This window comes from Pararge aegeria, chromosome 25 (genome assembly GCF_905163445.1).
Source record: "Pararge aegeria chromosome 25, ilParAegt1.1, whole genome shotgun sequence".
Classification (NCBI taxonomy): domain Eukaryota; kingdom Metazoa; phylum Arthropoda; class Insecta; order Lepidoptera; family Nymphalidae; genus Pararge; species Pararge aegeria.
In genome coordinates this window covers 3,398,784-3,415,279 of record NC_053204.1, presented here as the reverse complement: position 1 = coordinate 3,415,279, position 16,496 = coordinate 3,398,784, and the positions used below count along the sequence as shown (strand labels likewise).

Sequence of the window (16,496 nt, the reverse complement as noted above, 5' to 3'; positions counted from 1 at the left end):
TATAAAATAATCGTATTTCTGATTATTGTATTATTATAAAACGGCATAATAATTAATGTATCGAGATATTTTTGTAGCCGAAAAGTGTCTTATAATAATCTCGGACTAACGGGAAAAGATAGACGGAATACAAACACCTGAAGTATGGTCCAATAGCAAAGCCAAAGTGTCGGCAAACCACCAAAGCAGTGTCGTTCACATGTCGTCTGGCAAACTGGGTTATACCATTTTTCGTAGGTAATATGGTATATAGTGTATAGTGGTTAACAAAAGAGTTAACATAACGTATTTTCTCTGGCCGTTGAAAACAAGCAACCACATCCTAAAACCAATCGAAACAATGGCCGAAAAGTACAGATTTACTTATCGCAACTTTAACTGAGCTTTAGCTGTAAATCTAATTAATGTCGTCAGGGAGTTGTATAAGTTATATTGACATCACAAAAACTTTAATCGATTAATTTTCACTCCGTCTATCTTATAACTTTAGTCTGTGATAATAATAATATAGTTTTTAGTATATTTAGCACGTAGATAGACATTTTGCACAAGTTTTAGCGCGTACATACCCGTTGTTCGTATTATACCCATTATGTATGTTAAAAAAGTATTGTTACTAAAATAAAATATCTTACTTAAATAGAAGCTCTTTTATTTTTATAACCTGAATTATTGTATGTTATATTTAAAAAGCGGTGATAACATAGAGGGTTAGTCCTTGCATGCACCTATAACATTCCTGAGTTATGTGCGTTTTTAGTTTGAAGCAATTAAGTAAAACTTGCTTTAACGGTGAAGGAAAACATCGTGAACAAAGGTGCAAGACTTGTACCAATCCTAAAACCCTTCTCAATTTTAGAGGAGACCTGTGATAGGTTGATAATGACAATCCATAATCCTACTATAGTCGTAAAAATGTAATAGGCCCGTTTTGACATTTGTCATCGCGACGTAACTAGTTATGAAACCATAAGACTCGGGACTCTATACTCACGATAAATCAATTCAAGTTTGTATCAGTACTTGATTGATATTATTATGTATTGTAAAGTGTTCGTTCGTTCAAAGTATTCCTTTAACTTCACAACCAATACGCGTGACTGGCTGTTGATTATACGTGCACTTTTCAACATGTTAAAACAGAGTTAGTACTATATAACAACAAACACAAAAATCGAGTCAAATCACTGTTTAAATTATGTCCAAATAGAAGAGCCATAGTTAACGTAATAGTAAACAACAAAGTCAACTTTACAAGATGAGGAACGAAAAACTGCACAGTGCTCGCGGGGACGGTTCAGTCAAGTGCCGCTTGGTCAGATACATCAACTCAGACTCATTATTTAGAACCCATTTTGAGAACCAAGCTCATTCTTTGCAGTAAAGATAACTACACAATATTTAATTTCGATATTCAGTAAAAAAATGGTTACAGCTCTAGTATAAAAAAAAAGACTGAGAACGTAACTGTTTTCGGAACGTTTCGCAACAATTATAAATTGCATGCTACTATGAAGTAAGCGCAAAAAGAATACTCGCGATATATTCTTTCATATTATTTAACGTCCCAAAAAAATTTACGTATTTTTTAAAACACTATGTAATTGATTTTTATTTTATTGTTTCTTTCAGTTTCGTTCCAAGTTACATTCTATGGTCTTGCACAAATGTCAAAACGGGCCTATTACATTTTTACGACTATAATATAAATGCGAAAGTGTGGATGTTTGTTACCTAAACCACGCAAAACGGCTGAACGGATTTATATGAAATTTTGCAGGCTACATGCCTTTGACATAGAAAATAACATAGGCTACCTTTTATTCCGATTCCTGTAGTTCCCGAGGGAAAATCCAAAATTGTTTACGAGCTATGAAATTTTGTATGCATGCTACCAATGCTATGGAAAAGGGCATGTACTTTCCATACCGATATCTCAAATAGCTCCCGTGGTAAGATTAAAAATTGTTAACTTTCGAAGCTTTAGACCCAATTCCGAAGTCGCGGGCAGAAGCTAGTAATATAATAAATGCGAGTGTGTTTCTCCTTCCTTCACGACCTTAGCAATCAACTCTATTTTTAGCATTGAGTCACTTGAGAGAACGGAGATTATCTTAGTATCCCAGAAAAACTAACTGTACCTCGGATTTTAAAAAACTCCTAATAAAAGGGAATGAATAAAACACAACAATTACACAAATAAAACTTTATTACAATTAATCACTAACATAATATGTATTACAAATTTTAATACTATTACACAATAGTCAGTTTCAAAACCGGTAACATTGATACGTTTACCGTATTATGTACAAAACATTATATAGTCTATATAATGTCCTCAATAAGAATTATTAATTATTGCTACACAAAGTTAGCTTTACTTCAATCCCACTAATATCGCTTGCGGTACCAATTTCGCTCAAAATAATCCTCAGATAGCAGATGGAATATGGTATCAAAACCTTTGAGAGCTTTAAGAAATCTAGCATATTGTTAATCCGAAGGGGCTGTGACCAACAACGATATTAAAAAAAAAAAAAAACAACAGGAAGACATTTTTCTCGGCCTATGTTCAGAAGTGGGATTTCAAAGGCTAATGATTATCAAAGACTTTGCTTAACTGTATATATTGTAAAACTGTGGTATTTTTTAATCTGAGTTCAGGTTAGCTGGATCAACTAGTCAGATAAAAACATACTGAATCATCTTCGAGTCCTAACCATTCGTATTTCACGTTTCTTTATTTATTTTTTTATAGTTATCAATGACAGACCAAGTAAATTGTATCTGGAAAACTGTTGCCTATAAACAGAGCAACACTGCCCAGGGTATGCCGGGAACGGGTCCTACAAAGTTTTACCCTGTGTTCCTCAACCTGAGGCGTTGATATTAAGACCGGTATACAACAATGCGGCGTCAGAAATAAGCATTTCGTTAGTACTTCCCCGGACGTGCTTTGTGGCAAAACGATCCAACACTAGTTTATATTGTTTATTGCTTTTTTTCGCACCGTGTTCTAACAATTTACTAATAATTTCCTAATTCTAAGTAAGTTTCACCTCGGAAACAATATCACTTAATATTAAATAATAGCCTATCTATGCTACAGGGATGCCTACAGTCCAAAAATTAAAAAATGAAATAAAGTCTAGTTTTAATTAAAAATTAAACTCAATATCGGTAAATTATTGTACAAGAGCAACTGCTGAGTTTTTGCCGGTTTCCTTCCGAACCTCTACAAAGAGACAAGACTTAACGTTTCAACAGAACCTGTATAATAGGCCTACTTGGAATAAACAAATGGTTGCCCAGAAATGATGGCTATGAAGTGAAAAGGAAACCAAATTATGCGTTATATCTTATTTGATCTAAACCACAGAATTAAAAACATAACAGAAACCGTGTACACAACTAATATTGAAGTATCACACACCACTCCACTTTAGCGGTGTTTCTCGAACAGGCGTTAGACACTTCATTCCACTTAGCATTCAACAGTAATTATTTTACCCCTATTGTTCTAAACGTTTACTATAAAATGGAGAAAATAGGAAGAAGTGAGTGTGACATGCGCGGGTCGTTTTTAGTCTTTTGGACACAATAATGACTAAATGATGGTATGTTTTTAATTTAGTCATCAACACAAATTCTTCAATTTTTTGGTCCAAAAGTAAGTGCCGGGCATGAACAAACTTTGCTGTTCACTTTTGGATCAAAATGGAAGATGTACTTTCAAATCACAGTATCTGTGTCCATTTGAATATCGTCAAATTTTGTTTACACTCATCACTGTCAACCCGTCGCCGGGCACGGGTCTCCTCCCACAATGAGAAGGGTTTAGGCCGTAGTCCATGCCGGCCCAATGCGGATTGGTGGACTTCACACGCCTCTGAGAAAATTAATTATCTCCTTTCATTGAACTATATTTCTGTATTTATATTTTTATTTTTTCTTCTTTGTTATAATACAAGTATTTTCAACAACAATTGTATTTATATGAAAGGCAACGATTGAACACAAACTCCGAGCGTATCTGAAAAAGAAGAACAAACATTTATTGACCACTTATATAATGTTTAAACTATGTCAGGATCAGTATTTCGTCAGGGAGTATATCAAGAAAGAATTAATGTCGGGTGTTTATGGTAGTAGAAAATGTTGTTAAGCACATCACTATTTTGGAGACTCGCTATGGCGCAGTGGTGAGCGCTTTGCTTATAAGTGGGAGGTCCCGGGTTCCATCCCAAGCAGGACTAATTTTGGAATTTGTAACTTCTAAATTTTCCTTGCCCTTGACTGCAACCTCACCCGGTGGTAAGAGATGATGTAGTGTATCATTAATATTATAATTGTTAGGGTGTTATAAGTTAGACTATAAGGAATTTTGTGTATAGCATAAGGTTGTTTTTTAGTTGTTAAGTACTAACATAGGTTTAACTACATTGTTTAACTAACACGATATGGACAAATGTCCGAAATAAAGATTATTGTTATAAAACTATATTTGACACATCAAGAATGGGGTACGGCACCTTCTGAAGTAGCCAGAATACTAGTTTAAGTTAAGATTAGGATTAGATTTATATTAGTTTAAGTTAAGATAAGAGAAGAAGGAAGTATTAATTTTCGTAAAGGGAACGATGGGGCCGACATTCTTATTGTTATGAAAAGTCCCGAATTAATAAAGAATTAAAAAAAAGAATGTGGCAGTTATATTGAACTCAAGTTTCTACGCGGTACATCTTTCTCGGTAAGGTAACTGGGTATGGCCAAAGCCACCCACCAGACACCAGAGTCCAGAATGTGCTCCTGACTGAAGAGCTGATTAAAGTCTTACCAGGGTCATCTTTATTCCAAATCCTCGAAGCCTAGCACTTCACAATACTAACCGTGTATGAAAGTAAGAAGAGTAAGAGTGAGACAACAGAGCTCTATCCTTTTATATGGCTATAGGGATTTTTGAGGAACCCTTAAAACAAAGAACTCACGTGTAATATCTAGTCGCGTCGTTTCTTAGCATGCGGCTCGTGGTGGTCTCTCTTGCGCGACGACTTGTCCGCGCGCTTGGCTTCGCTCAAGAACCGATCCAGACCGAACGGATCGAAGTCTGCCTCGGGTTGGGTGTTACGCGACTGTAAGAACATTACGGGTGTAAAGGGTTTATTGGTTAAAAAAGTGCTGTTAATAAAGGATAATGCCCATCGGTCATTGTGTTTTGTGCACAGTTTTAAGTGGCTGGCCCCCATTAGAAACAAAATGTGTAATATTTCTTCTATTTTTTTTCGGAAATAAATAAATATATTCATATTTACTTCCATGTCAAACATAATCCAAAGAGTAAGCTAATATTTATTTGTTATTGTATCTACGACTAATAATCATAATATGAGTCTCCACATTATAGAACTAGATGGCGCCACAAAAATCCTGCATCCCGAGAGCGAAGTGTTCACAAAGAAAGCCTATATATACAACTTCCAAAAATGAATGTTCCTCCCCCCGATGTCGTCGAGCCCTGGGGCTCTTCTCATGGCGAACTTTCGCGCTCGCCTCACTCCCCCGGTGACCCCACAGGTGGTTAGCAGCAAGTGTCTTTCCGAAAAATGAATGTTCGGACCTCGAGCACGATCACCCGCTCGGAGGAAGATCTTCCTATTGTTACGGTCGAGCGTATCACCATAGCTCCCGTACAAACGCATTACGGGCCAACTACATGGCACGGGTCTCCTCCCACAGTCCGAATAGGTTAAGGCCGTAGTCCACCAAGCTGGCTCAGTGTCGATTGGTGGACTCGACAAACGACTAATAATGAAGCATGGCAATGAAGTTATTAATTATTTTTTAATAAAGCAATGAAAAACTCACTGGTTCCTCCCTGGGTGCATCTTTTTCAAAGTTAACGGGCCCGGAACGAGTGTTGGTACTACTTGTACCAGCAAAGCCTTTGTCTGCCACGAACCTGAAAATGAACATTTGTATGGTCAAGATTAAAGAATTACTAAGAGCGTTGGGGGGGAGGGGGGATATATATATACAGTTAAACTTGGATATGAATATATATCCAGGTTTGATTATATATATATATATTTATTTGAATCCATTAGCCAGTTAAAGAGAGTTTGCCATTGACTGGGGTGATTGACCGCTCGAGTTCAATCTCCCACTTACGAGCGCGGCGGAAATCGAGCGGGGCGCCCAAGCTTGCGTTCTGTATTCAGCTTTAACCCAGTGTATACAAACAAGATTGGTTTGGTAAGTTCGTTACATGATACCGCTATAATAAACATCGACTTAAAACGCTGACGGTTACCTCACCATCTCGTGCCCGCGACTACGCTATCATTTGTTTATTTCATATTTTTTTTAATCCACTACAAGTTACCCCTAGAATGCAATCTCATGTAGTGCTAAGTAATCATGCAGTCTTAAGATGGTAGCGGGCTAACCTGTTAAGAGGTACGACAGTAATTAAACCCTGGAACGATTAGGGGTATTACCCTAATCGGTTTCTATGTGACATCGTTCCGGAACGCTAAATCGCCTAGCGATGGTAACTACGGCTGAAGCTTCCTACCAGACCAGATCAGAGAAAATCAGAAATTATAAAATCCCAAATCATGGTTGAGCCAGGGAAGTTGTCGTTTTTTTGAGTGAGCATTGACTGGGTTGATTGACAGCTTGACCTTGCGTTCTTAGTTCCTTGAAATAGCGTTCCCAAATAAATACGTTAAATTAACCCAGTATACATTGGCCATTTAGACACGCTCACCTTTTGGTGTTCGCGATGGTATCAAGGTCGCCGCCATAGTTGTCCTTATCTGCGTTCCTGGTGGGCCGGTAGATGTGGGCTCCCACCGTGTCCTGGTTGCGCCACGGCTTGTCGTACACGTTGTACGCCTCATCGTCCGCGTAACCTGTACACGACACGTGCTATTCTTATCAATCAATTACGTTATAATAATATCTATTATACAAATACGGCCGAGTGGCGCAGTTTGCAGCGACCCTGCTTTCTGAGGCCGTGGGTTCGATTCCCACTACTGGAAAATGTTTGTGTGATGAGCATGAATGTTTTTCAGTGTCTGGGTGTTTATATGTATGTATAATTCTAAGTAGTTATGTATATTATTCATAAAAATATTCATCAGGCATCTTAGTACCCATAACACAAGCTACGCTTACTTTGGGGCTAGATGGCGATGTTTGTATTGTCGTAGTATATTTATTTATCATTATTTATAAAGTGTAAATGAAAACCAAAATGTTACTTCCCAGGCTTTAAATGCACTGCTATTAACTGTCTCAGAGACTAATCTGTGAATCCGGAACGCTAATAGTTTTGTGTAAACCACTGCCCAAGTTTTTACTGTAAAAAACAGATACAGCCCTAACATCACATGAAAAATCAAGTGACTCCAGTCACTTATTTAATCTAATATAATGGTATGCATCGCGCAGTTTTTCTGGGCATGACCTTAGATTGTAAGCTTCAGTGGGGTACCCATATAGATACACTAGCAGGTAAACTAAGCTCGGCTGCCTACGCCGTCAGGAAAATTAGACAGATTACTGACGTAGAAACAGCAAGACTTGTTTACTTTGCGTACTTTCATAGTGTGATGTCTTACGGGATCTTATTATGGGGCAAAGCTGCTGATATTGAAACTATATTCATATTGCAGATAAGAGCTGTACGGTCAATATATAAACTTAAATCACGTGAATCCCTCCGTGAAAAATTTAAAGAAATAAGTATCCTTACGGTAGCCTCACGATATATTTATAACAATATAGTATTTGTAAGAAAACATATTAGTCTTTATAAACAAAAAGTGGATATAAACAGTCGACTTACAAGAAATGGTCATAAATTAGTGACATCTGCATATCGTCTGCGAAAGGTGCAGAAGTCATTTGTGGGACTGAGTATACGCTTTTATAATATGATTCCTAAGTTTAAAGAATGTGTTAAAACACATTTATTACAGCGAGGTTATTATACAATTGATGAATTTCTTAATGACAAGGTTGCTTGGAAGCATCCGGCTCCGCTTTCATCTCTCACAAGATAGAAAAATGAATTTTAAAATGTTAAATGTAAATTGTTAATGTTGGAAAAGAGCAACTGCTGAGTTTCTTGCCGGCTTCTTCTCGGTAGAATCTGCCTTCCGAACCGGTGGTAGAGTCACTACACACAGACAGACTTGACGTTTCAAAAGTGCTTATATTAGGCCTACTTGAAATAAATGAATTTTGAATTTTTGCAGCATAGGTACTATGCTCGTGTCGGTTTTTTATCTTCAATATTATAAGTAAACACTCAAAAATGTTTTAATGATTACTAGTGATTCCGTAAGTAATATACTGCACCCTGCATGCACCCTTTAACATTATTTCACAACTCCGAAACTATGTATTTATTTCACTACAAGTTAGCCCTTAACTGCAATCTCACCTGCTAATAAGTGATGATGCAGTCTAAGATGGCAACGGGCTAACCTGTTAGTGGTATGTTAAACCTTTACCCCAAATCGGTTTCCACGCGACATAGTACCGGAACGCTAAAATCGCTTAGCGGCACGCCATTGTCGGTAGGGTGGTAACTAGTCAGAGAAAATTCAGAAATTATAAGTTCCCGAATTTCCTCCGCGGGGAATCGATCCCGGGACCTCCAACTTGATTCCACCGCGCTCACCGCTGCGCCAAGGAGGTCATCAAACTAATTGAGTAGGCCAGGACTGTTGAGCTGATATACGAAGGACTCACCACTATCCATTCCCCTGCTGTTGTTGAAGAGTCGTTGGTCGAACATTCCTTCGCCACCTTGAGCTGTCTTCGCGGGTAGACCCAAAGCGATCTGCTCTGATATATCACGCTCCCTGTCTTTAACCAGTTTGGATCTGAAAAGTAATGTTTTTAGGCATAAAATTTAAATTCTAAATTCATGTATTTACATCAAGTAGGCTGACTCTATGGAAACTTTTGAAATGTCAAGTCTGTCTGTTTGTAGTGACTTTACTACCGGTTACCCTGCCGGCCAGCGAGAAACTCAGCAGGAGTTTTTTTTATTTTTTTCTCTTTTTTTTATTGGATCATTAAACTGGTAACAAGCATCATTATGAGAATCATCAAATCAACCGACTGTCATCCACTGCTGGACATAGGTCTTTTGTAGGATGTTCCAAACTCCACGATTCTGGGCAGCTTGTATCCAGCGCGACTCGCTTGATGTCATCTGTCCATCTTGTTGGGGGTTAAACAGATTCTTGACACCCCCCCTGATATGATGAGAATATCACATATAAAAGAGAAAGACAGGAGATTGAAACGTTGAAGAAATGACCACAAATGGCATGGCAAAAAACATAATAATTTAGTTTTTCAAAATTAGTCATATTGTCTATTCTAATACGAGTGTTTCAAGTTGGCCGGGCGTCCCGGGCGGCTTTTTCTTTTTAAATTTGAAATGAAATGAAATATAAAATTCATTTGTTCACATAAAACAATAGCAGATAAGGCTTAGAACTTCTGTTAAGTTTAAAATCTGTGCCAGAAGATCTCGCTCTTCCATTACAAAACACATTTTTATTTCAATTTATTTATATAATACATTTTATAATTTCTGACATGCGAGTAAAACTTACAGTGTGAGTTCGATTATGTTATGTGTACGTGCGTGTATGTGTGCGCGTGTGCGTGTGTATGTGTCTGAACGTGCTTGCGTGCGTGCGTGCGTATGCGTGAGGCTGATTATTACTTAAGTAATAAACCTTATTATTTAATAAATGTAATGGCTCTTATTTTAGCAGTTGCAAAAGAAGTTCAGTTTTTTTTTATATATTAGTGATTGTAACCATTGAGTAATATTTGTTTTACAATCGTAAGACTTTAATTAGTATACGAATATAATAATATAATTAAATAATATAATAATTAATTATATAATATAATTTCAACGAATTAGTTTGGCCATCCAGAGGGGAAATGCTGCCAGCATCTTAGGAACTGTGCCTCGCTGCGGTGGTTTCGAGGACGTTTTAGATTTTATTTAGTTTTTAAATAGTTTATTTTAGGTTATAGTTATGTATTAATAAAAATTTTTTATTAGTATATATTAAGTGCTTTATTAATTCTATTATATATAAGACTGGATTGTTTTTTAAACGGCACAGGCCGTTTTAGTGATTACTGAAGGGACAACAGTATTATTAGTTCTTTTATTAAGAATACTTCGATATAATACTTCGAGAGAATATAAAGTTACCTCTTGTCAGGTGCGGCGCGCGCTAGGTTCCGGTCGCGTTGTCTCTCCCGGTGCCTCTCAGAACGCAACTTCTCGCGCTCCGCTGCAGACAGCTCGCCCTCCGGTACAAGCGGGGCGCCCTCTTCTACCACAGCCTCCTCCTCGGGGTTGCGGATACCTGGAAAAATTAATTATATAAATCCTTTTTTTGAGAGTTGTGCAAAAAAATAACCCCTTTGTAAGAAGAGACCCGCGCCTTGTAGTGGACTGGTAATGGGTCGATTTGCTGAGGGAGTTGTGAAAAAAAATGTAATACGCCATTTTGTGGCGACATAGCTAAGAAAACTCCCGACTTCCAAACAAAAAAAAACTAAATCAGTCACAGACAGGCACACACTACCACGCACGCACGCACGCACGCACGCACGCACGCACGCACGCACGCACTCAAAACGCACAACGCACGTCAAACTTACAACAAACAAACCCGCATAGTTTTAAATCCCCGAAGGGGATTAAAAATAAGCTATGTCTCACCCGCCCGATGGTCCCTGGCCCGTTGAGCCAACATCCTCAGATGCTCTTCCTTCTTTTCCTTCTCCCTTTGCGCCAATCTCCTTTCGAGCTGGGCCCTCGCTTCCACAGCCTCCCTGGCCTTCCTGTCCGCTATGTACAAAGCCTCGGCCAGCTTGGAGAAGTTCTCGTTTATGTGGACTTGCTGCAATCCTCTACCGTCTGCAGCTAGACGCTTGTCCAAGGGTATCGTGTAACCTGAAAATAATTTTGGTTAAGAAAATTCCTATTTAGTCCATTGAGTTTCAACAATTGACTCATACATATTTATTTCATATGCCTCTTGTTATTCTTCTTTTACATTCTATATACTAGTGATATTTTATAATTTTCAGGGATGTAGTGTTTGTATTTTCATTGATTTGATTTGATTTTCAGTGAGTATACAAACACAATGTTATACCTAGATTTAGATTTATAGAAGATATACATACAGACATTTGACATTGATACAGATGAAATGGTCATCCCAAGAAAGCTATCAGCTGTTATCCAGCTTGCATGTTATTATTATTAAAAAGAGTAAAATAATAATAACATAGTTGGATATGGTAAAAAAATAAATGACGGAAAATATAAATCTGCTCTATTAACAACTGAAAACAAAAAAAGTCTTAAACCTTACCACGTATCACCAAGGGGGGGTAAACAAAAAGCATCACGCGTTTAATGGGCGGCCCCTTAAGTCTTACCCTTAGCGTTCTTCCAGTGAGACACGCACGGTGGAACTTTCCAATCTCTCTGCTGCTTCACGGACACGCGACGCGGGGGCGAATGCAGAACGGGCGCGGGGGGCGAAGGCGCCGCGCGGGGTATCTTGCGGTTGATTTGGAAGCGCGGGGGCTCTAACGGGTCTGATTGCGCCTCCACCATTCTTTATAAATAAAATAAAATAAAAAAGCCATTTATTTGTCTTCACAAATATATAAAATTTACATTGATTTTAAATTCTATTTTCCACCGTCCTTTAGTTACACGATAAGTTCATGTAACTTAATAAATTAAAAACTTAAATAAAGAAATGACAAAATCATCAGTAGTATTTTAAAAAGGAGACATGTTACTGTTTACATCATTATATACACAGTTTACAAATCGTTCATGGAATGCGTTCGGTAAAGACTCATGACTTTTGTTCACCCAAAGTATCCTTTGTCCTGTGGAAACTTGCTTTAACACCGCTAAGCGTTTCCAGATACAGCCTGTCATTTGACTGGCTGTTGTATGAAATAATTATGTTATGGATATAAGTTACAGAAATGGACGTTAAAATACTCACCGAATAACCCTCTGCTTGGCTCCGGAGTTAAAAGCACCTCCCTGCTGCGCTGGGGTGTACCTGATGTACTGTGCGGGGGCCTGCAAACACAGTGTACTATCAGAGCGACACATAGTGACATACATATTCACTACTCTTTCAGTGGGCCGATGACATAAAATCACTACTGGAGTGTTCATCATCATCACCACCAGCCACAGCCTCTGCTGGGCCCAGGCCTCTTAGAGGAGAGCCGGTTCTAGAGCATAAAACCGCCACGCTGCTCCAATGCGGGTTGGTGGGCTTCAACAACTATTACCACAATTAAGTGATAACAACCGGGATCAACATTTTTTACGTCCTCTCAGAGTCACAGGAGGGCTGACTACACCAAACTCCGTGCTGGTACCGAAAATTCTTTAATAAGAAAATAAACAATACCTTATTTAATTTGGCCTGACTTTGGATTCGAACCCAGACCAACGGGGCAGTTGTTGATCATCCTTAATTACCCTATAACTATTAATGTGTCACTGCTGGTCAAATCTCCTATCTTCTTAGTAATTATAGAATAAGTGAAGAAGACCTGTTAAACCTCTCTATAGAAGATATTACACCAGTTTTACTGGTGCTGCCAGGACACCAGTAAAACTGGTGTCTCAATCATTGGTGAAATGGTCCTGATATATATATTACCAGTCTGGCGATGGCAGGCGTCCCAGCAATAAATACTATACAAAGTACAAGTCTCATGATTAAGCTGCTATACAGTTTAAACATGTTTTATTATCATCAGGATGTTATCAAATTGGAAAATTCTTCTCATAAACAATTTATACAGCGTTTAGGGAAGGCAGTGCTTCTGTACATTTATGAACCACACGCCAATGAAGTTATAAGCCAGAGCCATAATCAGGTTCAAACGCAACATCATTCGGGAAAGCAAAATAGCTTGGCTGCACGTCATTTTCTGGTTGCTAGTCACAGCCTAAGAGCCTCCAATAAGCCAAAATATGACTTACTTTATGCCATAAGCATTTAACAAAAGACAAAAATCCAACTCACAGCTTTGGGAGCAGCCTTAACAGGCAAAGCGGCAGATATTTTGGCATTTGTGAGTTTCTCCAAAGCCTGCTTAGTCTTTTCCGTGATATCCTGTATGTCATCTTCCGTTGGCTTCTGTAGAGTCGCGTCATCTTCTGCTAAGACTTCTGATGGCAGAAGGTCCGTTAGTTTTGAGTAGATTATCTGGGGGGAAAGAAACGATAATATTATAATCAAATAAAACAATCGTCATTATCACCATGAATTTCTAATATCCATAATGGCACAACAAAAAAAAAAAGAGTTGTCTTTATATTTTGTGAAACCATCAATTAGACAGTGTGTAATGAAACAAAAAAGTAGTAGTTAAATTATATGCCCTTTCTCTAACAAACAAGGCAATGCCTAAATAACCAACGCATAAACTAAGAACTCCTGGGCATACATCAATGGTTCACTAATAGTTGCTACCTAAAATTTGGTGCCTAAATTATTAGGCATTCGAATAAGCAAATCTTAGATTAAGTGAAAACAGAGATTAGTACCTTATAGTGTGGTAATTCAATATTGGCTAAATAACTATTTTAACATGCCTAGAATCAAACTGCATTTATAATTGTTTTTTTTTTTTAATTTCTACACTTAATTTGATATTAGAAAATACAGTTCAATTTTGACGGACCAAGCAGATGGAGCAAACATTTGCAAGCCATGAATGAATGAATGAATCAATACACTTTTATTGTACACCACAAATAATTGAATGCAAGGCCTTATCGCTAAATAGGGATCTCTTCCAGGCAACCATAGGCATACAAGAAAATGCTATACGAAATTACTGGGTGGTGCCCACAAACATTAGTGAAATATTAGGATTTTAAACTAAATTAACATAAAATAAACATATAACATAGTACATCCTAAACATAACATATTAAAGATATGTACAAAAATATACACAAACATCTATATATTCCATACATATACATAATGCCCAGCCGATACAGACAAGTAGTAGCCATGCAAGAATTACACACTATAAATTGCTCACAACCTGAGGTATAGGTGTTATGCATGGTGTATATATTTTATAAAGTTTAATTATCATGCCTAAACTTTAACCGTTATTATTATTTGGTCACAATGGTGCTTATAACCGCTTATAGTAACTAGGTTTAATGTAAATGTGTTAATACTCATCTCCAATCTTGTTAGCAACTTGTGGTTTGTAAGAAAGTATGTGACTCGCAATTAAACTGGTTGTTCGTTTTACTTCCCTTTATGACCTTTTAAACTTCTACCAACTGTACTTTTAAGTTTTTAACCATACTAGTTTTTACACCATCACCGGTTAATTCCCCCTTTTTTCCCACTGACACATTCCTCCTACTAATACGTACAGTTTTCGTACACCAGCAACCATGCCCTTCAGAATGGAAATCAGCAATGCTTCTTAGCAGCACAAATAAACATGGTGGTAGTACTTCAGAAAGTCTTCATCTCTATTTCTAGACATCTCTCGGAGAGAATTTACAACAACCTGCACTTTTACTCACCTTATCGGCACTGTGACCTTGTCTGGCTATAGCAGAGTATTTCACTTTTCCAGACTCGTCCAGTTGAACGGCTAGTGCGTTTGATGTGCTTTCCTTGCCCCTCGCTCCCATTCCCAATGGGTACTGGGCCACATGGATTTCCGGGAAGGCTCCGCCATCTGTTGATAGATCACACATCTATTGAAGAATATGGAGGAAACACTGTAAAAACATTCTGACTTGAAAGTGCCTTATCACTAGTTAGAATAGAATACTTTATTGGTGCATTACTCTGTTGGTAAGCACAATTAAATAAATAAATATACTACGACAGTACACACATCGCCATCTAGCCCCAAAGTAAGCGTAGCTTGTGTTATGGGTACTAAGATAGCTGTTGAATATTTTTATTAATATTATACACATAAATACTTATAATATACAGATAAACACCCAGACACTGAAAAACATTGATGTTCATCACACAAACATTTTCCAGTTGTGGGAAACAAACCCACAGCCTAGGACTCAGGAAGCAGGGTCGCTACCCACTACACCAGTCGGCCATCAAATTGTTCACAACAAAGTTCATAATATGACATGATCATATAAATTAAATTGACTGGCACTGGAGCTGTTTATTGGGTCCAAGGGTTTGATCCAACAAACAGCTGTAATGCTTGTGTTCAAGACAGAAGGGACATCAACCACAGGCAGTGTGACGTTGATCAAGTTTATGCAATTATGATGAATATGTATGTATCAATCTAGTGGTTGAGGCCGCTTTGGCAGATACACTTCCACCCTTTGGGATTATTTGAACTCTTATGACATTTATGTAAGTCAGCCATATTTACTTTGTGACGCTCCCAATGTACAGTCGCTGCTGAAATACTACATTTAAATACCACAGTAATAATGGTGTGCATAGAAACACTCTCACTGAAGTTATAAAATTTATTTATATAGAATGTCGTTAGATAAATCATAAATCTAAAATATTCAAACAATTTTCAGTAGCAGAAGATGCCCTTTCTTTAAAATATTTCAATATAAGCATGAAAAGATCCTAAGTTTTTACCTGCAAAATCATCCTCTACCCTTGGAATCCATCCTTTTCTTTGACCGTAAGGTGGAACAGTTGTTTGTGATATCACTACTGCACTGCCCACCAATTTTGACTTTTGCTCGTCATCTCGATCCCATACCTGCTGTACGGGAGCTGGTAACAAGCTGGAAAAACGATAAAACTCATAGAATTAAGGTTACCATGAAAACAAAACATTGAAACTTCTTACTGTGAAAGATACAGTTGATTTAAACGTTTATAGTAATGAAGGCTAATCTATTTTATGAAAAGTTTAATTATTTCACTTTAAAACAAATTCTAGATAACCAAAAAGATTTAAAGGGCAACGGATACTTTTTTTTCCATATAAAGCTCACATTATACATGACATGAAAGAAACTTAGAGATGTATATTAAAAATTTATGAATATATGATAAAATTTAATTACTCGGTAAAAATTAAATAATACTTAATTAAATAAATAAACACACAACACACCTCGACAACGACGCCATTTTGTTTGACAAATGACATCTATTTCAATGACACATAAATTTAAAAACGAAATGCGGCTTTTATTCGTCCGGAAACTTTCAGTTACACATTACGATTTCACATTTAATCAGAACAATCGTATTTAAGAACATATTGTTTTGAGTACTATTTAATAGAAACATAATTTATGACATTTAAGAGTATAATTGTTTAACAATTTGTTACTCAAAAATTTTACTATCCAAATGAAAAGTTGTTTGTAAAAAGAGGTGGAA

At 37.3% G+C, this 16,496-nt stretch overlaps 1 protein-coding gene across 2 annotated transcripts; it reads right to left on the bottom strand.

The window, feature by feature from the left end:
* Nucleotides 1–2,223: 2,223 nt before the first annotated feature.
* LOC120634842 (puff-specific protein Bx42) lies at nt 2,224–16,241 on the bottom strand. Of its 2 annotated transcripts, none has more exons than XM_039905672.1 (13): nt 16,225–16,241; nt 15,738–15,889; nt 14,678–14,835; nt 13,143–13,325; nt 12,099–12,178; nt 11,512–11,693; nt 10,784–11,017; nt 10,268–10,424; nt 8,770–8,903; nt 6,773–6,917; nt 5,869–5,962; nt 4,992–5,135; nt 2,224–4,036 (listed from the first exon to the last, which is right to left on the bottom strand). In XM_039905672.1, the coding sequence occupies exons 1-12, from the start codon at nt 16,239–16,241 to the stop codon at nt 5,001–5,003; spliced, it is 1,671 nt and encodes a 556-aa protein (XP_039761606.1). In that variant the 3' UTR covers nt 2,224–4,036; nt 4,992–5,000. The 2 variants fall into 2 exon arrangements, with proteins under 2 accessions (XP_039761606.1, XP_039761605.1); XM_039905671.1 differs by lacking the exon at nt 16,225–16,241 and adding an exon at nt 16,080–16,119.
* Nucleotides 16,242–16,496: the final 255 nt, after the last annotated feature.